General features: G+C 44.6%; 2 protein-coding genes across 3 annotated transcripts; one reads left to right on the forward strand and one right to left on the reverse strand.

The window, feature by feature from the left end:
* Window positions 1-140: 140 nt before the first annotated feature.
* On the reverse strand, window positions 141-7,766 carry RFNG (RFNG O-fucosylpeptide 3-beta-N-acetylglucosaminyltransferase). Its single transcript, XM_038157070.1, has 9 exons — window positions 7,648-7,766; window positions 7,064-7,161; window positions 6,789-6,837; window positions 6,173-6,275; window positions 5,639-5,792; window positions 4,519-4,607; window positions 4,263-4,428; window positions 2,855-2,940; window positions 141-2,604 (listed from the first exon to the last, which is right to left on the reverse strand). Exons 4-9 carry the CDS (start codon window positions 6,265-6,267, stop codon window positions 2,538-2,540), a joined length of 657 nt encoding a protein of 218 aa, XP_038012998.1. The 5' UTR covers window positions 6,268-6,275; window positions 6,789-6,837; window positions 7,064-7,161; window positions 7,648-7,766; the 3' UTR covers window positions 141-2,537.
* GPS1 (G protein pathway suppressor 1) lies at window positions 7,648-18,338 on the forward strand. Of its 2 annotated transcripts, XM_038157066.1 has the most exons (15): window positions 8,227-8,292; window positions 8,851-9,002; window positions 10,736-10,828; window positions 11,166-11,347; window positions 12,035-12,199; window positions 12,368-12,503; window positions 12,658-12,735; window positions 13,036-13,096; window positions 13,477-13,562; window positions 14,039-14,133; window positions 15,214-15,319; window positions 15,651-15,731; window positions 15,852-15,989; window positions 16,212-16,346; window positions 17,085-18,338. In XM_038157066.1, the coding sequence occupies exons 3-15, from the start codon at window positions 10,751-10,753 to the stop codon at window positions 17,157-17,159; spliced, it is 1,416 nt and encodes a 471-aa protein (XP_038012994.1). In that variant the 5' UTR covers window positions 8,227-8,292; window positions 8,851-9,002; window positions 10,736-10,750; the 3' UTR covers window positions 17,160-18,338. The 2 variants fall into 2 exon arrangements, with proteins under 2 accessions (XP_038012993.1, XP_038012994.1); XM_038157065.1 differs by lacking the exon at window positions 8,851-9,002 and having other exon boundaries at window positions 7,648-8,292; window positions 17,085-18,322.
* The last annotated feature ends 1,951 nt before the right edge of the window (window positions 18,339-20,289 follow it).

Here is a 20,289-nt window from a genome sequence, read left to right on the forward strand (position 1 = left end):
TCCCAGTCATTGAGTTCACTTGCATTTTTGGCCCTCGGCCTCACATAAGCCTGACAGGAGGGCATAGTTTTCTGGATTAGCGAGTTTATGGTCCATTTTTGATACAGAGCACATGTGAAGAAATATGACAAAACACAGCCTTTGACATATTTAAATATTTATTTTATAGAATCACTTTATGTATGAAAAAGTAGTTTGATAAAAAAGCTGCATCCTGACTGATCCACACAGCTTACTGCATTCTCAACACAAGAAACCTTGGAACGAGCCTGAACACACTGAACAGTTTCCTGTTGCCCTGCAAGAGAACATGGTCCTTTTTAAGTAAGTTCCATAAACACCCTCCCAGCTTTGAGGGCACTTGCCTCTTTGGCATACCTAGTGTGACCAGTGACCACAGTGTGAAACTTCTACCATTTAGTTTTCCTTCCATCAATAAAAAGTGTTGTGGTTTTTTTAACTGCAGTTTGCCACAATTGCTGCCCAGTCCTTGCTTGGTCTCTGTCATCTTACAAAAGGGTGCTTCCAGTGGAAGGGGAAGAAGATTTCCAAGAGAAGAGTTCAGAAGGAGTGCTTGAAGACAAAATCACCTCAAGAGCTCACGAAGTTTCACAGTTTTCTGCTACAGGACTTTAAAACCGTATTAAAAAAAATATATGGATACCAGGAATCTCCAGAACTATTAATGACAAATAATTAAACCACAGGATGCCTCAATTCTAGTTAGCAGAAGATCTAATAAAGAGGTAGAACCTACTATGCCACAATTCCTCCTCTGTTTTCTGTGACAGGCACGCCTGTAACGCTGACAGCCCATTATGGAACAGCCAGTGTGCTAGCTGGGCTTTGATCCAGCTCCCTGCAGCTTTCTTATTTCCATACCTCATGTGTACCTTAGTACACATGATAGAAAGGAGAAATACAAGCATGAGCTGCAGGGCTGTAGTAAATAGCAGTCAGCTTGTTTGCTCCTCAAGTAGAACTACCTAAAATCATGCAAAGAGGACAATCTACTGAGGTAAACACTGAAAGGTTTGTTAAAATGTAGGGAACATGGTATATTTGAGGAGGCTGACCCCTGTGCTAAGTGGCATACTTGAATACACTACAGGCATTTGCCAGGAAGTTAAATAACTAGGTGAACCCCACAGTACAGCTGAGTGCAGCCATTGAGAAACCTGAAATCTCTGCTAGATCCACAATCAAGCCAATAATCACAGCCCCAGATCATACAATGGCAATCTATTATTCTTCCCTTAATTTGGCCTCACACTAGCACTAAACCAGCAAGTATTTTTTATAAGAGTAAACAGTGATTTTGCAAAGGTATATTTTTGTAAGGTATTCTTCAGGTCAGGTAGGGTTTGCGCATGGCCAAAGTCTGGGCTAACAAAAAAGTAAACATATGGAACCCCATTCCTTCCACTTTAAAAATTAAGTTCACTTTCTTTAAAAAGCAGCAGCAGATGATACTGCTAGAGCACTGAACTTCTGCTTGTAGGTGTGCAATCTCCTTTTAGTGACTGCATGAACTATTTGTTGAACTATTAAGAAGTAAAAACAAACACTGATCTTGGCTTTATGGTAATTAAAAGATTATCTGAAGAAGCTGGAGTAACCATGGTCATACAATTAAAGGCCCTCAAATGACACCATCAAAACTCTCCTCGGTGCATTGCAGCTATCCAGCATTTCTCTCCTCTCACGCTGCTTCAGGGTGTGTTTTGCCAGCACAAGCTTCTCCAGCTCATGTGACCAACTACCAGCCAAGTGGGAGGAATAATTACCATCTTGTCAGGCAAATATTTTTTCAGTATCAAATATCAAGGGAATAGATCATAATCATCAACCATTGCAATTCAGTTGGCATGCGAGCCAGGTCTGACAATTACCTCCACAGGAGGTACACATGGATGACAGGGGAGAATGTACATTGTGAGCAACTCATCAAGTCTTGAGTAAGCTTACCCTCACACATGGTTTTCTCATGACAAAGGCTTTCGGCCTTGTTTACCCTAGTGATTCCAGGATCTCTGTATTCTAGCCAGCTGCAGTTTTAATCTGTCAGGCCACAGAAGCTCTTAAATAATTCTGTTCCCAAGAAAGATGAGTGAAAACTTCCCCTCTCTTGTCACCATGGGGACTACAGTCTGCTCTAGCACTCCAGCTTCAACACAGTGGCTTCTAATAACCCCTAAGGGTAGTAAAAACACTCCCACTCCCAGTACTGCATTTGCCCAGATGTGCCCAGGCACAGGTTCACATGACATCAGATGAAAGTATCAAGTGACTCATACACACAGGACTGTGGTCATCTTATGAAGAGCCACTAGACAAAAGAACAAAGATTCTTCTTGGAACGTCCCAGGCTGCAGCTGAACAAACCATACCTTATTGCTTTTCTAAACAGAGTCTGTCTACCTCCTTTGTAGATACCACTGGTTGTCTCCCAGAAGAAGAATAAAACCACCAAAAAACTCTGCAACTCCTGCCTTACGCAAACTAGCTAAGACACAGGTGTCAGTGCTCATCATGAATTACGACATCTTCTTAGCAGGGCACCAAATAGTGTCAGGATAAAGCAGACAATGGACAGATTTAAATCTGTATTAAAAAAAAGAAAAAAAAAGAAAAAAAAAGAAAAAAAAAGACAGCATTAGATTGGAATTCTCCATACATGGAACATACTAGCATTGAATGCGCAGCAGTCTGATGGAGCAGGGGGTGGGTCTACCTGCTTTTGGCACAGTAACGAGCTGACATGATAAAATAACCCCATTAGTGGGTCTGATCATCTTACAGATGACAAACATTAACAAGGTAGCGAGACCTTGTTCTGGAAGTGGACACTAACCGGGTTGGATCTTGCTGAAGGCCAAACACTCCTCCCACACTCACGACATTGTGTTTGTTCTCAGGGTCACCGTAACTCAGGGTTACCTGTAAAAACATGTAAGTATTCAAAACTTGTAACACTAATACAGAAACCCAGAGTGGAGATAGCAGGGCTATTAATGAGGTACCAAGAAAGTCTCCAAAGATGCTGTCTAATCTGAACATGGATGACATTTGGAGGACAGTGGTTAGCTCTGATGTAAGCAACGCTGGCTCTGAATGGCACTAAGGGCAACGTGGGAGAATACACAGAAGATCTGAAAGTTGCACTGCCCTGAAGGACAAGATGAGTTTCAACTGTAAGCTTTGTAAGGACATTATTTCTGCTACTGTTTGTACCTTCACTAAATAACATGTTCATCCTTACCAGACACTGCCTGAAGTATGCAGTAGCAATATTTTAGCACAGGGGGAAAATATAAATATTTGCATATTAAGTAGCATGGAAAGGACTGTCATGTTTCAAATCTGAAACAAAATTTAGATCTTTGGAACCCTAGGTTCCTCCACACAAGCACTGCATTAAGAATTTTTCAGGTGTCAGGTACAAGAAGACTTAGATTTTCTTTATAATTGTACATTTCCTGGGTTTTGGGTTAGCTGTCTTTGTCTCATGGAACCAATGATGACCAGTCAAACAATGGGCAGTTGTTGGACTATTGCTGCAGTCAAATTCGCTAACATGAAGGGAGGTGAATCACGGTGGAATTTGGCCCCAAGCGCACATTTCTGCTGCCTAATACAATTGCCAGAAAAACATAACCACCCAGCATGCAGGGGCAAAACCACACTCCTGTTTACTTATGGTGCCAAGCAGTGTGATGCAGGCAACCCTGCTGGATGGCCTTGTGGCTCCATCTGCTGCCAGGGAGGTAAAATGTATCCCAGCAACTAAAAAGCAACTTGATTTTTCAGAAGCAACTTTAAGTTTCTTGAGATTCATACAAATTGTTCTTTAAAAAGATCAAACATTTAATTATGTCAAGTACTTATACAGCTGCCTATCTGATCAGCATGAATTAAGACTGAAACTTTGTTAGGCAAAATCAGGAACACTATTAGCAAACTTCTACACTTTCTGCTACAGCTACACTCAAAAAATCAGGGTTCAGGAGGAGATGGGGTACACCTACCTAGACTTCATGTACCAGAATGTGTCCCCAAAGGAGGGGACAGCTACATGACCTAGTTGGCTCGAGTGAAACTGTGCTTTTCACCTAAATGAAGGAACTGAGCAGGACACAGCTCCGAGTGAGTCTGTAGATATCCTTCTCTGCTGAAGAGTGCCAAGTCTACATAGTCTATTCTGATCTTTCTGATCAGACTGAGGTGTAACTATAAGAACAGGACATGAAGCACAGCCCTACCTGCTGCAGCACAGACTCGCCTTGCAGTCTCTGCAGATTTTCCAGGTGGGAATGGAACAATGGGCTGTGCAGCAGCTTTACCTCCAGCAGCCCTTCGATGATGTAGCCAATAGTGCAGTCGTCAGGAAGACGTACTCTTTCTGCAGTGCTAATGAAATTGCCCAGGCTGTGACAGAGAGCATAGGAGACAAGCCAAAATGTGTTTTAAAACCTCCCAAACATGTATTGATGGAGCTCAGCTAGGAACAATGCTTACCTGGCCCAGGGACTCATCTTTAGGGCAAGACCTCGGCTGATACAGAACCCAGCTCCACCAGTAGCAAACCAGAATTTCACGGTTGTCTTCTGAAGAGCAAAAAGAAAAAACACACAGCAGTTAATCAGCTTTTTGCATTTGGCTGGGCAGGGAAGGGAACTCAAGGTTCTATTTGATATCACATGTTACATCTGAGTCAGAACAAGCCTACAGATGAATCCCTATTTGTTTAGGCTGCTGAAAGCAGCGAGCTGTTCTCTCAAATGAAACTATCTTGAAACAGACAGCAGGTGAACCATCAAATTAGCATAAGGGAGGTAGTACACATGAAATGGAAAAGGATAGTCCCACACAATTACATCTGTCCCCTATTCATTTTAACCACGGGTCACAGCCAGCTCAGTGTTACTGAGGATGTCAAAGGTGGTCCACATATATATTCGCTCTATGTCCAAGGAGACTATTTTGTTGTGCAGTCTTCCCTAACAAGCTGCTTTATAACTGACATTCTGGCCAGTGGATTGATATATCTTTAAACAGACCTGCCAGTGCAGGTGACCTGGTCAGGATGTTCTCCTTAGCACATGTATCTTGTGATTGAGGTATGTTTGCTTCCAGTTCTTGGAAACCTAGTAACCACTTTATACTGGAAATGCTTTATCTATCCAGAAAGCTTTTGTCACCCATGTGAAGCTGGTTCAAGATGATGACAACGTGTGTGATACTGCACTCAAAACAAATAAAAAACCCCTTGAACTCCCACCCAAACTCCCAAGTCCTAAAATAAGGAACACTGCACCCAAAGCCACTAAAGGAAAAGTTACCTCAAGGTGGGGAGGCCCTACTAAGCTCAGTGTGAGAGAGATCACAGCATACGTGAGTAAAGGAACAGAAACAGGCAGCCTTCCAGGAGACAACCTCCATTGTGCATACACATACATCCAACATCAGACTGAAGGTGCATTTAGCCCAGCATCCCGCCTCTGAAAATGACCATCACCAGGTTCATTTCTCGCAGATTAAGTCACTTGGGTTTATGGGAGAATCCTAGGAATTGTCAAGGTTTTAAAGGCTTAGAAGACTGGAATGTCTCTCAGACAAACTGAAAAAGTTTGCTTACTGATCCATCACTTTGGACATGGTCAGCTGCTTCGATGGGATGGTCCAGACTTGGTCGCCCCACATACACATCCTGGCTGTGTGAGAAGGCAGACAAGAGATGCAGGAGAGTCCGAGGGTTCACATAGTTGTCATCGTCCACATGGCAAAACCATCTTCAAACAAAACAAAGCAAGAAGTTATAGGGACAAAGAAATGAGTTATAGGTTTACAACTGAGTCATAGTCTTTCAGGCTTGGAGCAGAAAGTGTTTCTTACTGTCCCAAATTACAGAATAGGAAAGATGAAAGCACCCACAGATGCTAAAGTCTGCAAAGAGGCTGAAATGAATAACCTCCTTAGATTATAATCCTTTCCACCTTTCACATGATGCTTGTTTATAAACATGGCTTCATGCTGTGCTCCCTTTCCTGCACTCATCCCTACATTTTAGCTAATACTACATTCCTTACTGGAACACAGATGGTTACTCAAGTTTCCTGTAAGCACAGAACTGGAAGAAACAAAGTCAATCGGAACAATGTGTTTCACTTACTTTTGCCCAGATTCCAGGAATTTATCATATTCCACAGACATCTTGCAGCAGAGAGCTTGCCGGGTATGGACAGCGGAACAGTTGGTGTTGATCATATGATCCCCTAGAAGAATAAAGATCAGCCCTTTCCGGTCTGAGGAGCATGTGCAGTCAAAAAAAGACTACAAAAGAAGAGCACATTTGGCACTAATACTGTACATCTGGGGTGCACATGGTGCACGCATGGAGAAGAAGCTGCAGGACAGGCAGGGCTCACAGGTTACCCATCTGGCAGGTAGATGGCAGAGGTCATGAAGTCCTGTGACTGCATTCAAATAAGCCAGGGTACATCAGCAGTGTCATGAAATGTGTGTGAAAGAAATACCTACTATGACTTTGGACCACATAAGCTTAAGCTTACTAACAAGAAGAAAAGGGGTGCAAAAGTGAACCCAGTATTCTCGAAGTTCCAGGCATCTTGTCCAGGTAGCAATTAGAGAGAAATTTTCTCTATTTTCTCCACCTTAACTTCCCTCATTGCTTGTACAGCATGAAATAAGGACTTCTATAGAGAGTATGAAAGAAACAAAACTCAGTGATAATGGACAGCATGCACCTATGCTGCTACACAGCTCACCTGCTTTCAGGCGTAGCTCCCGATCCTCCCAGTCCGTGAATATAAACGTCTGTGGGAGACAAAAACCACGTGTCCACATTTAAGAACTTCAGTTGCTCAGTTTCAGTTAGCATTCAGAATGTTTTGTCTCTCTTGGTATTTGTTTCACAGTAGCCACTGGAAAGGGGGAGGGAGTAGGGCTTCAGAGACCCCCCCAGCAACTTCAACCCCTGCCTTATTTGTTACATTTTTTCATTACAAACCAGAAGAATGTCATTTTAATAAAGCAGGCTGACCCTCCGTGTCTCACGCCATAGACAACCGATGTCCAGACAGAAAGGATTTTGGTCTTTTTTGGTACTACCTCCTCTCTCTGGCTAGGAATCATCCACAGCTGCCAAGCAGGTAAAGAAGAAAGAATGCAAGTCAGGGTGGGAAGTGGGAGGTGGTTAACAAAGTCTTGTTCCAATTGCTGGATAAAGTCCCATTAATATACTTGAACGGACCGAAATTCTGAAACAAGGGAACAAATTTTATGTTCTACAGAAAAACTTAAGTATTTCGTCCAAAATATCAGCTCAGATGCATCATCACCAGGAATTTTTCACTATCATGAAAGCACTTTCTACAGTCATACAAACACCAGCAAACTGTGTCTGCTTGGACTACCGATCCCATATTGCAGCTAACTGGCCGGATCAGCAACGAACTCTTCTGGAAGTATGTTCACACCAAGCGTTTATATAAACCGACTTTCCACAGTCTTACAAAGGAAGCCTTTTATTAACATAAGAAAGGGAAACTCCGTGAGTGCGGTGGCTGTCCCGGAGAGCGCAGGGCCGGGGCTGCCGGCCGCCCCTGCCCGCTGGCAGCGTCTCACCTGTCCCCTGGCCTGGGAGATCCAGGTTTGGAGGAGCAAGTCCAGCCGGCTCTTATGGTATTTCCTCGTGGTCTTCACGGCAATGAAGATGTCCTTCAGCTCGAGGCTCTCCCTGGCCGCGCTGCCGGCCGGCCCGAGGCGGCCCCTCCGCGCAAGCGGCGAGCTCCCCGCGAGGCTGCCGCCCGGCGCCCGGGCAGAGCCGTGGGGGCGCGGCGGGGGCGCGCTGGGCCCGGCGGCGGGCGGCGGGCGGGGCGCGGCGGGGCGCTGCCCCCGCGGCAGCAGCAGCAGCAGGAGGGCGGCGGCGCCCAGGGACAGCAGAACCCCGGCCCGGCGCAGCCCCGGGCAAGGACCGTTCATGCTGCAGCCCCGCGGGCCCCCGCCGCAGGGTGCGGCCGCCTCATGGCCCCGCGCTCCGGGAGGTGGCGGCGGCCCCGCGGAGGGAGCGCCCGGAGGTCGTCGAGCCGCCGCCGCCGCCGCGGGGCCGAGCGGGGCCGCGGCCCCTTTAAGAGCTTCACCTGTCGGCCGCGGCCTCGCCGCGCCGCGCGGCCCGGAACCGGAGGCGGAAGCGGAGCGGGAGGGGCGGGCGGCCGGAAGCGGCGGCGTGAGGGGAGGATGCCGCTGCCCGTCCAGGTCTTTAACCTGCAGGTATGGGGCGGCTGTGGCCCGCCCGCCCGGCCCCTCGGGCCGCGCCGCGCTCCGCCGCGCTCCGCCTCCCTCCCGCGCGGGGTCTGAGACCCCTGCTCGGCCGCGGCCGCCGGGGGCGCCGTGCGGCCTTCTTGGGCTCCACGGGAAGCGAGCGGCCTTGGGCCCTCGCTCGCCCTTCCCTGGGGTCTGTGTCGCTCCCGCCGCCGTTCGCGAGGAGCAACGCTCCGCCGAGCATCCTCCGCACCCGTGGCGTCCCCGCCGCTGCGGTGGCGCCGTGTCTGATTGCCGCGTTGTGCGTGCCGTGGGCAGGGCTGGGGTGGTGGCGGAGCGTACGGGGAGATGGCCCGGTGAGGAGGAACTGAGAGTCTGTAGTGCGGGGAGAGCCCCAGGAGCGCCGAGTGGGTCGGTGACACCGCGGAGGCTGTCCTTTGCAAGTTTGAGCAGTATCTTATCTGTGTCGGGGCACGGGGCTTTGGGCAGTGAGGAGAGGACGAGGGACAGTTCAGCATCCAGCTCAGCTCCTTCGTTAGTGACAGATCTGTACTGCACCCTGTCCAGCAACAGATCACGCCTGTTCCTGCCGAGTAGAGCAGGAGGCTTCAGCTCAGGCACCAGCATATCTGCTTGTGTGAGGCCTGGTGAGGTACCCTCAGCAGAGTACCCGTTGGGGCTCAGGAAATCCTGGCGAGTGGCTGCTTATTATTTGCTCTGTGAGTAGTTTTTAAGTCAATCTTGCATATTCCTTTCAAAATAAAGAGCTTGAAAATGTTTGAGCTTGCTTGTCCTCCTGGGGCTTTCAGCCCACTTGTGTTTTTCCTTGTCTGGGAGTTAAGTGAGAAGTGCAGAGTGCAGACTCTCAGCATAGCAAGACACAAATTGTTCTGTTCCACCAGCTGGAATTACAGTTACCTTTGTAATGCTGTTTTCTAAGGACTCTGTAATTGAGTTTTTACTACGGTAGGCAAGTGTAGCCTAAACCAGCTAACCTTGGCACTTAGTGTTTGTGATACAAGAAAAGATAGGAGGTAGATAGAAATGGGAAAAGTAATGGTCTCAGCATGTGGTGAGTTACCTGTTTTTATGCACAGTTTGCCTGAGGGGTGATCTAGACAATCAAAATTTCTTCTGTGCCCTCCCACCCTCCCTTTCCTGCATGGAAAAGTTAGTAAACTAGGAAACAAATGTTTTTATGCTTCACTTGCTTTTACTTCAGATTTTGGGAGATTTCAGTGGTGAGATGTGTATTTGATATATATCAGTTTGTGAAAGAATAAGACCTCACCCAGACTGTGGGTGAGTGTAATTTTTAGAAATAGGAAATCTGGATCTGTCCTGTTCCTGCTCACAAAAAAACCCCAACCAAACAAACAACCAACCCAGTCCAAAAACCCCTCAATCTTTGATTTCTTAACAGACAGTAAAATCAGTAAAATATGGAAATAATCAGATGTTTATGGGGGCAAGCTGGTTGGCATGTCTGTCTTTTGTGAGATCCACTTTTGCAGTTTACACCAGATCAGGCTTACAAACTATGTGCACAAAATCAGCATTTTATATGAAGACAGTCTGCTAAGTTTTCCTCACTTTACTTCCTCATAGTAATTCCTAGGAGGACTGTTCAGCACACTTGGACTAGGAGGAGGCAGAGTTTTGTGCCAGCAGAGGCGTTAGTCTGTGCTGTCTTGCCTGGAGCACGTGCAGGGCTGTGGCAGTGCAGCGGTGCTGGTCACTGCGTTGCTGCGAGTCCTTATGGCTCTAAGCAGTGCAGCATATACTGGGAGAATAAAATTCTGTTCTTTCTCCAGAAGAGGCTCTATCTGAGCAATGGGACTCGAAAACTATAGTGAGATAGTTTGACTAATGGCACATCCCTGCAGTGCAGACAAATTGTGCCTTGCTATGTTGAAAACTCTGAAATTGTCATTTTGCGTTCTGTTCTTTATGGTTTTTAATACTTCTAAGAACTGTAACAGTTTTTGCCTCTTCTCCCCCCGCCGCTTTCTTCCTCCCAGAAATATTATTTCTAAGCATTTAAGCAGTATGAAAGGTTGTGGTGAGTTTTTTGGTACATTTTGCCTTTTGGAACTTCTTGATCTGAGTGTTAACACCTGCCCTTGCTCAGAGAAGAGAAATGGAATGCATATGCATACCTCAGATACTTTGTAGAATCAGATTTATTGACCCCTTCACTTTTTCACTTGATAGTTTACCAACCCAAATAAACTGCTCTGTGTGAATGCAAGCCATGCTGCTGCTTGCATTAGACCAAGCATCATGCTGACTGGTGGTGCTGCTAGAGAAAAATCCTAAGCGTATCAAAAGACTGAGGAGTGCTGTTTCATTTTTAAAATTTAACACATATTTAAGCAAGTCCTTAATAGATTGAATAACTTTTCCTGCTCAAATGTAATACGCTGCTTTTGACCTTGTTTTGCTCTTTTAGGGTGCAGTGGAGCCCATGCAGATTGACGTGGATCCACAAGAAGATCAGCAAAATTCACCTGATATCAACTATGTGGTGGAGAACCCCACGCTGGTATGTGCTGCTGAGGGCTGTGGGTACATTTCTTGTATATGGTCTCTTCCTTTAAGAATTTTGAAAAAGACCCTTCTGAAAAATCTTAAAGCTGGTTAGTCTTAACCACAAAAGCATCACAACTGAAATTTTAAAAAGGTAAATTGTAATGTAGAGCATATTTCTGAGGAAATTACTTATGTTTGAAGAAAGCAGACATGGACTAATATTACTGATTTTTTTTCTTTTTGCCCTCCTTGAGGGGGTCAGGTCTGCAGGAAAAGCTGTGCAGGTCACAGTGTAGCAGGCTGATGTAGTGTGTCCATTTTCACCTCCTGAGGCCAGGTTTTGTTGGCAGGATTTGGAGCAGTATGCGTCCAGCTACAGCGGGCTGATGCGAATCGAGCGGCTGCAGTTCATTGCTGATCACTGCCCACAGCTGCGGGTGGAAGCTCTCAAGATGGCTCTGTCATTTGTCCAGAGAACTTTTAACGTTGATGTGTATGAAGAAATCCACAGAAAGCTGTCTGAGGCCACGAGGTACTAAGAGGCCGTGGGAACCTGGGGAGCTTTCCTGACAGGGTTAAGAGTGATGTGCTGCAGTGGAGGACTTTGCACGCAATACCAGCACGTACCTCACGTGAATTGTCTTTGCCCTTAGAATTTGATAGCAGCAAAATGTGTCTTCATGCTTTTTTAAAAGATAGAGCACGGAAGGCAGTATCTCATTCTGAAATCTTTGTGCTTTAAAAAGCTGCAGGTAGATATTGAGGTGAGTTTAGTCCTTGCAACTGCTTCAAATATTAATGAATGTATTTTCTTCCCCCCCCCCCCAAAAAAAACAGGCTTGAAGTTAAGGATAAGCTTTGAGATCTCACTTATCCATCCACACCTCCAATCTTTGCATTATTTTTGTTACTATGCTTATTTCATGATTTCTTGTCCGTTTTGCGTGGGGAGTCCTTACCATGTGTGTGACATTAAGTTCATCCTAAGATCAGTAGGATAATTTTGCGGAGTATTTGTAAACATCTGTGATGCTTGTGTTACTGTTTGCACTGGACATTTTAGCAATATGTTTCTTTTTCCCCACTTACCCTTATTTTCTCCTTGGTCTATTTTGTGTATGCAGTACTGTTTATTAGGATAACATTGCCAGGCACTTAGCAGACTTCTGTTTTGAAACATATTCAGCCTAATAGCCTCATTCAAATACTTTTCTTTCAGAGAACTGCAAAATACACCTGATGCCGTCCCTGACAGTGGAATTGAACCTCCTCCTCTTGACACAGCTTGGGTTGAAGCTACACGCAAAAAAGCTCTTCTTAAACTGGAGAAACTCGATACAGATCTGAAAAATTACAAAGGGAACTCTATCAAGGAGAGTATCAGGTGAGATGCAAAAGGCTGTGCTGGAGCAAGGAAGAGCATTTTGTTCCTCCATGTACTTAACATGCGGTGTGCCCTTAGGTCAGTGTGTTGAGTTACTTGTTTAGAGCAAACTGCCTTTGTCCCTTTCTGAGCATACAGTTCATTGATGTTTGAATTCCCATCCTCCAGGAGAGGCCACGATGATTTAGGTGATCACTACCTGGACTGTGGGGACCTCAGCAATGCTCTCAAGTGTTACTCGCGAGCCCGTGATTACTGCACCAGTGCTAAACATGTCATCAACATGTGTCTCAATGTTATCAAGGTAGGAGGATTTGCAGCCAAAGGTACCTGGTGTCTTTGTGATACCTGCTGTGAAGTTGGCCCCCACGCTTGGCTCTTGTGTCCGCAATGATGCGGCTTATCTGAGGAGTGCCATTTATCCATGCCTGCCCCACACTGTTTCTGGCTCTCTACAGGTCAGTGTCTACCTCCAGAACTGGTCTCATGTTCTGAGCTATGTAAGCAAGGCTGAGTCTACACCAGAAATTGCAGAAGTAAGCTCCTGCTCTTTAACTTGCACTAATTTTCCCTTTGTTTTCTGTTTCCAAATTTGTAAAATGATTTCTTTCCCCGTTTATGACTGCTCTCATGAGATATGTGTACAAAATCTGACATATGGTAAAAATGGATACTTCCCCTCCTCAGTTTTGCCATATTTCCCAAGACAAATAAAATTAAGTTATCTTGCCATTGAGATAGGCAAGTTGATTATCAGGGTGAGAGATCCTGGGGACAGTTGTAAGCAAAATAGCTTTCATACTGCTTGCTCACTACTGCTTTGTTTTATGCTTTAGCAAAGAGGAGAAAGAGATAGCCAGACACAAGCAATTCTCACCAAACTGAAATGTGCAGCAGGTGAGTGAGTCCTTCAGCTTCCTGTATGGTTTGCCTGTCTTTCTACCTGTTAGCTGTCCGTAGGGCTCTTGGGTTTATTTTTTCTCTCATATTTGATAGACTTTGTATTTCCATACCAGATATGCAAAACTTAATGAAGCTGGTGAGATAGAACTGCTGGTTTTTGTCATCTCTTTCTTCTCCCTGAGTTTCTTCAGAGAGGATACCTGTGTGAGTCAATGTAGTTCAAAGGATGCTTGATACAGTCTGAGGATCTTGTTTTACTTCACTAGTGGAGGCACTAGCAACCATGTGGGGGCCTTTCCTACTCCCTAGATTTTTCTATTTTCCCTAATTTGTATGCTGTCATAAAAAAAGGACTAACTTTTTCTGGTTCCTAGGCTTGGCCGAACTAGCTGCCCGGAAGTACAAACAGGCAGCAAAGTGCTTCTTGTTGGCATCATTTGATCACTGTGATTTCCCTGAGGTGAGGACCAAGAGGGAGCTGTGTGCAGGTCTTGGAGGGGATGCAGTTCTTCTGAGTATTAGGTTGTAAAATTCAGATATTGTAGTTATTCTTGCAGCATTCCTATATAGTTTGGTGGTGCTGTGAACTGTGCTGGTTGGTTGGTTTGGTTTTGGCTTTTTTAAGTCTCTGTTCTTGGCTTCTCTAAATGTTCTATTCTAGATCACATGAGAGTTACCTGTGAGATTTATAATTCTATGTTGCTCAATCAACCAAAAGCTCCTGAAATTGATGTCTGCTCTCTTAGCAGTGTTACTGCTCTGGCCCTGTCACCCCACACAGTGGGTGAGAGCAACCTGAGTGCCTCCACTGCATTTGATAAGGACTAATCTTGTCACTGCTTGAAAGAAAGGCCTGGGGTAGAAGACTCAATGCCACCCTTACGCCATTTTGGGAGTCAGTGACAGCTTGCTCTCTGTCTCTCCCTCTCTCTGTAGCTGTTATCTCCCAGCAATGTGGCTGTGTATGGTGGGCTCTGTGCCCTTGCTACATTTGACCGTCAGGAACTGCAACGAAATGTTATCTCCAGTAGGTGAGTGATGCCTTGAGTGATGTTTGCATGTACTGGACATCTTTTGGAACATGGGACTTTGGTTAAGAGTGGATTTTGGCAAGAGTTTTTCTCATACAGGAGAGAAAGAATCACTGAGCCTTAATTTGGCTTTAGCATTAAGTGCTGTTTCACTGTCTAAAACACAGTGGTTAATCACAGCTGAAATTTTCTTAGTATAAGTTTCCTGCCCAGGTTAAGTCCAGCATCTGCATAGCCCAATTGTCTGTCTCCATCAGTGCTTCATATCAGGTATGAAATCAAGGGACACAGTCCTCTGTCAAAGGCAGCTGTTAGGATAATTTGCCTTCATGTTGCCCCTTGTTCTGGTGTATGTTAATTGTTAAAACAATTTAGTAGTTATAGTATACCTTGGAGTGTAATCTAACTATGACATACAGAAGGTTAAGAGAATTATGGTCTTTGGAAGAAAGTGGATATTGAGTGTCATAGATTGAATTGCAGTGGCACTGAATTCCTGTCAGCTAGGTGTACAGAAGCAGTAATCTTAAATTGCTGTGGAAAAGGGGTTGTTTCCCTTTTTTATGGGCTGATATGTAGGGTGAGATCCCAAGGTTTAAAAATCTGTGATAATGAACTGGGAGTGTGCTGTGTAAAAGTGTACATCCCTAAGATTTACCACCCTCACAATAGCTTGTTTCTCAGAGAAATTGGCGTGCTTGAGTTGTCTATGGCATGCTGTACTTAATGAAGGCTGTGCTTTGAAAGGGGACACAGAGCTGGCCAGCATGGACTACAGCATGGCATTTGTTTGCTGGTGGTGTATCCTGATTTTGACCTTTTCACATCCATGATTTTGTTTTGTGTGGACAAACACTTCTACTACTTGGTTTTGTCTTCCTTCATCACAGCTCTGATGCTGTGCTCTATCTCTCTGTGTTCCAGGCTCCCAGCCCTGGTGAAAATGGGCTGTTAGAGGGTAAATTCTTGGCATCTTCCAATGATAGTGAGAGTTTTTAACCTTGCAACTTGGAGTGATGAGATTATGGGGTATTTAAGTGGCAGGTTCCAATGTCTGATCACTGCCATCTTTATCTGTAGCTCCTTCAAATTGTTTTTGGAGCTGGAGCCACAGGTTCGTGACATCATCTTCAAGTTTTATGAATCTAAGTATGCTTCATGCCTGAAGATGCTGGATGAGATGAAGGTGAGTTGCAGGAGAGCAGTGCAGAGCAGACCCTAAAAGTTCCCTTGCCTGGCCTTTTGTGAGAAGCAGTGATTGTCAAAAGCAGATCTAAATGTTCAGCTCTTCTGTGTCTCTTGATGTGGTGCATGAAAATTAGGAGTAGTTTATTTGTAGAGAGAAATTATAAACATTTAAAATGTATTCCCGTTTTTTATTCATTCTTGTTTTATTGTATTGTCTTGCTGTAGTATAATATTCTTAAGTATATATGCATAAATATTTCAGAACACAGGAATAATATATTTTTCCAGATTGCTTCTCAGCTTCTGATGTGATTTATTGTTTTGCACAGGACAACCTGCTGCTAGATATGTACCTTGCACCTCATGTCAGGACACTTTATACCCAGATTCGAAATCGTGCCCTTATCCAGGTAATTGTTCCTGTCATCCCAGAGGTGGATAAACAGGGAGATAGGCCATTTCTTTGCAATTGTTTTTTTCCTAGTTTCTTAGAGAGTGGAGAGTGCAACTGAATATTTTCTTCTTCTTAGTACTTCAGCCCCTATGTGTCGGCAGACATGCGCAAGATGGCCACTGCTTTTAACACCACAGTGGCTGCTCTGGAAGATGAACTCACTCAGCTGATCTTGGAGGGACTGATCAATGCCAGAATAGACTCACACAGTAAGGTGAGTGCATTTCACCCATGGATTGGAGACTGAACAGGTTTAGAAACTTAGGTTTAGAAACTGTCCATTCCTGAGACACTTGGAAGGTGCATTCATCTCTTGGGCCTGGTGTGTTCAGTAGGGGTGAGCTGTGTGTGACCTCAGGCTCCATAATGCCTTAGCTGCTCTCCTGCCGTGGAACCTGGCACAGCTCCCATGTTCAGTTCCCCGTATTGGTTACAGATTCTGTATGCTCGAGATGTAGATCAGCGCAGCACAACTTTTGAGAAGTCTTTACTGATGGGCAAAGAGTTTCAGCGCCGTGCCAAAGCAATGATCCTGCGAGCCGCAGTGCTGCGCAACCAGATCCACGTCAAGGTATGGCCGTGCTAAACAGAGACTTCAAGGCAGGGTTAAGATTTTTTTTGTTTTTTTTTTTTTTTTAAGTAAAACTGTGAAAGTTGGTTAATTGAGGATTCTGGAAGGGAGTGAATCTATCATGTTCCTGATTGGACAAATTCTTACAGTAGTAAATACTTAATATATAAGGAACAGGTGGTTTTAGCCAGTAGATTAACCTGTTTGTACAGCTCAAAATCCTTTGAAGTTTATATGGTTGGGTTAATTCTGAATAACTCCTTTGGTCCAGTCCTTGGTAGACATATCTTTTACCTTCCCAAAAAAGATTGTTTGAAGTAATTTTTTCAGCAGAGGAAGTAAAAAAAGCATTAATTGTTAGGACTATTCCTTCTGGATTGCAGTTTGAAAAGGATGCCTTTAGGGAGGATAGGCCATCTGCACAAAATGTATTAATTTCTATAGTATATTAATCCCCATGATTACTAAATATCAGATAGGATTCAATGTCTGGGGTCAGCAGCACCTTGTACATAGTAAATAAGAGTGGCTTAAAAGTTCTGGTTTGACATTTTTGCGAAAAGTTTTTGTGAGCTGTAGAAGTTGTTAATACAAAACCATCATTAATGAACCTGGGGGTATGCTCTCCCCCTGCTGCCATCCTGCTGTGCTTCACCTGTGCTTTATTTTGTCTCTCAGGAATCAGGCTGCAGAATATTTACACATCACTAACTAGGATGTGTTTTGGTCTTGTTGCAGTCTCCTCCGAGGGAAGGTAGCCAAGGGGAGCTCACTCCAGCTAACAGCCAATCCAGAATGAGCACCAACATGTGAAAAACTTCGTGCACTACCAAAAGAAATGGTCCCTCAGGACTGTACCCAGTGTCTCACCCACTAACTGCTGAGCTTCACAAACTGGCCCTATCTCCCTCACTTCCTGCTCGGATTGAGAGAGTCAGGGTTGGTGGTGGATAATATGAATATTCCAATAACTTCAATTCTCCTTGAAAAGAAATTCTTTTTAAAAACAGCATCCCTGCAAATGGGTCATCATTTCAGTTTTGGTAGAAAACCTTCACTCTCCTTCCACCACTCCATAAAGAGCTGTCAGGTCATCCTTACAGATGCTGAGTTGAGAGTTTTTCAGCTGCTAATAGTTTTCTCATTTCAAAGCTGCAAAAATAGTTGAATGGACAGGCATGATATAAGATGAATTCTGCTGGCCTGAAAGTATTGCCTCAATTTTGAGCAATGCTGAGCTTTCTGTTTTCCAAATAAACTTACAAGTGCATTGCTCTCAGTTATGGAGCTAGAGCTCTGATGGGGGAGGAGATTTCCTTTGAGAAACTCTTGGAGAATTTTCACCTGTACCAGAAAACATGGCATTGCTTCCATGCATTCAGTCACAGGCCTTTATTTTAGGGTTTTATGTTTGCCTGCAGCCAGGTTCTCTCTCTCTCTCTGGTCTCTGTTTTCAAAGAGCTGTTTCCTGATGTGTTTCCCTGTTGTGTGTGACCTGGCTTTAGGGTCCAGTGTTATCATAGCAGTAAATCTCTACTTCATGCAAATATTGCTGCTTGCCCAGTCTTACTGCCATAGTGTGTGATGATTTTCCCACATGTGCAACAGTTGTTTTGGGTAGAATGAATAAATGCCACAAAACACCAGTCAAGTCTTGTGGAAGCCCTAAAAAGAGTCAGTCTAGTGCCCACTCTCCAGGTGCATTTATTCTGCTTTTCTTTTTATAAAGGGGTTAAAGGTGGCAGCCCAGTGTGTGTGTGTGCTCTTCCTGTGTTCATGAAAAGAGATATGCACTGAATTTTCTGAAGTCACTGCAGCCTTGTATTCATCTAATCCATAAGGCAAGCTGAGAATTTTGATCCAGCCCTGACTGGTCTGGCAAGTGACTACAGATGTTACTTTTAATGTGTTCATGCTTTTTTTTAAAAAAAATAAGTTGTTATATCTAGTGCATTAAAGAGCGGGATTAAAAAAAATTCTGAGTATTTGGAATTTTGTGTTGAAGATGGGTTTTAGGTATTTTGATCTCAAGCCATTGATTTTTTTGCTAAGCTTCACGATGTTTCGCAGGCGAGTGTTTTGCTTTCTGATCTGGTTGGAGATATAGCTTGGATGAAATGTGCAGTTTGAAGGAATTTTCAAACAGCAAAATTCCTGTAGCAACAGTGGTCTCTCCTGGCTTTCCATGCTTTTTATTACTTAGGTGCTGAAAATGGAAGCAGTGGTTTCTGTGAGGTCTTGGGTTACATTTGGCATGGAAAAATTCTCCCATTTTTGAGGGAAGAACTTAGTGTCGAGCATCGCTGATGGCCAGTTTAGTGAGAAGGGCAAGTTGAGTCCTTGGGTAAATTGCTGTACATCCTTATAAGAAATGCAGGGAAAGTACTCTTATGCTTTCTGTTTGTGCTGAAGGAAAGCTTTTCAGTCCTAAAATGCTACTCAAACATTCTTGCTTTCTTCCCTAGATGGGCCAGTGATACTCTTTATAAGGAAAAGATGTTCCACTCTGCTCTTTAGGAGATGGTTTTGCATCCCAGTGAAGTGCAGCATGCCAGGTGGCTGTCTGTGCTCCCGCTTTCGGGATTTTAATTTTACTTATTTATATAGTCCTTTGCTGGAGGATTTCTGCTGCAGGACTCCTCAGTGGTCAGTGATGTCTTGAGCTGACTGGAGTCTCTGTACTTACAGACACCAGCAGCATCACACATCCCTCAGCAGCCACAGGGGGACCACGAGGTGGCAACAGCAGTTTCCAGCTCTGGCTGTGGCCCGAGGCCATTCTGTAGCGTTTGCAGGCGTGGTAAGTTTTCATCCCCCCAGACAAAAGTGCTTGCAGCCTCTTTGGGAGTGATCAAGCATTTCTGTTTTATTACATTGGCATTGTGGATGCTTTGTGCAGAATTACTGGCGTGTAACTCTCTCCTTTAGCCTGTGAAAGCAGCTGCTGTTGCTTTTGGACCTCGTAGATGGGAGTCAGGGCTGTCCAGGCATGTTTCTTCTAGACATTGTCCAACACCTGCCTCAGTCCTAACTGCCTGCCAGTCTCAAACTCCACAAAATACAACACAGTATGGATATAGTTCTAGGTAAATTGCATTCATAAGCAGTCTCCCCCAGTAAAAATGATTCTTACCTTAAATTTCCCAAGTAATAAATGGGGAAATGGTGACCCACATAGATTGAATTTTCAGTGATTCCCTGTGACCGCCAAGGTCATTCAGTGGGTGAAGTTTTGTGGAATGTGTAGCATGTTGGTATGTCTAAGATATGATCAGAGGGGCCCATTCATATGGATTTGATGAACTTGTGCAGCACCTTTTTGTTAAGGAAGTGCCAGTGGTAGGCTATGACAGGTTCCTCATGCAGTGTAAATCCTGCTTTATTTACACGACCTTGGTAGGACTAAAGGAAAAATAGTTGAAAAGAATCTTGTTCTTTTGGCAAAGGCAGTTTTAATTAGCACAATCACTCTTAAGTGGTAATGTTGAAGCTGCCACTGTGAGATTTGTGTTAGTTTGGGGTGATTGGTAATTATCTGCCCAGAACTTGTCCAGCACAGTGGTCTGTTTTGCTAAGTTTTGCAGGGGGAGGTCTGTTTAGAGGTGATTATGGACCATGGCTGGTGCAGCATCATCTGTGAGCTGCTTTTGGCTGAAAGGTGTCAGTGGGTGAGGGAGAAAATAACAGAGCTCGGTCTTTGCCCCAGGCCACGTGGGTGTGATCTGTACATCTCTCCTGCGGCTCTGCATCAGTGGTCTCAGCACTGTTCCATCCTCTGGATAGCTCCCAAAACTGCCACTGAATAAGGCATTATTTCTGATACTTGCAATGTAGTATAAACTTTCAGGGGAAAAAAAAAAAGAGGAAACTACAATCTGACGAAGACCCGTCGTGTATTGGTAGAAAGTGCTTGTCAAGCACTGATTAATTTTTCTTTTAAAGT

The sequence above is a fragment of the Motacilla alba genome, chromosome 18 (assembly GCF_015832195.1).
Source record: "Motacilla alba alba isolate MOTALB_02 chromosome 18, Motacilla_alba_V1.0_pri, whole genome shotgun sequence".
NCBI classification, from domain to species: domain Eukaryota; kingdom Metazoa; phylum Chordata; class Aves; order Passeriformes; family Motacillidae; genus Motacilla; species Motacilla alba.

What these genes read in the sequence shown, in the direction of transcription:
- RFNG (XM_038157070.1), bottom strand. Translation starts at nt 6,267, where the DNA reads ATGATCAACACCAACTGTTCCGCTGTCCATACCCGGCAAGCTCTCTGC. An exon ending in AAGATGAGTCCCTGGGCCAG is followed by an intron (nt 4,429 to 4,518) that starts GTAAGCATTGTT and finishes TCTCTGTCACAG; the next exon opens with CCTGGGCAATTTCATTAGCA. An exon ending in CTTCAGCAAGATCCAACCCG is followed by an intron (nt 2,605 to 2,854) that starts GTTAGTGTCCAC and finishes TTTTTAATACAG; the next exon opens with ATTTAAATCTGTCCATTGTC.
- GPS1 (XM_038157065.1), top strand. Translation starts at nt 7,702, where the DNA reads ATGGTATTTCCTCGTGGTCTTCACGGCAATGAAGATGTCCTTCAGCTC. An exon ending in TCTATCAAGGAGAGTATCAG is followed by an intron (nt 12,200 to 12,367) that starts GTGAGATGCAAA and finishes CCCATCCTCCAG; the next exon opens with GAGAGGCCACGATGATTTAG. An exon ending in GAATAGACTCACACAGTAAG is followed by an intron (nt 15,990 to 16,211) that starts GTGAGTGCATTT and finishes TATTGGTTACAG; the next exon opens with ATTCTGTATGCTCGAGATGT.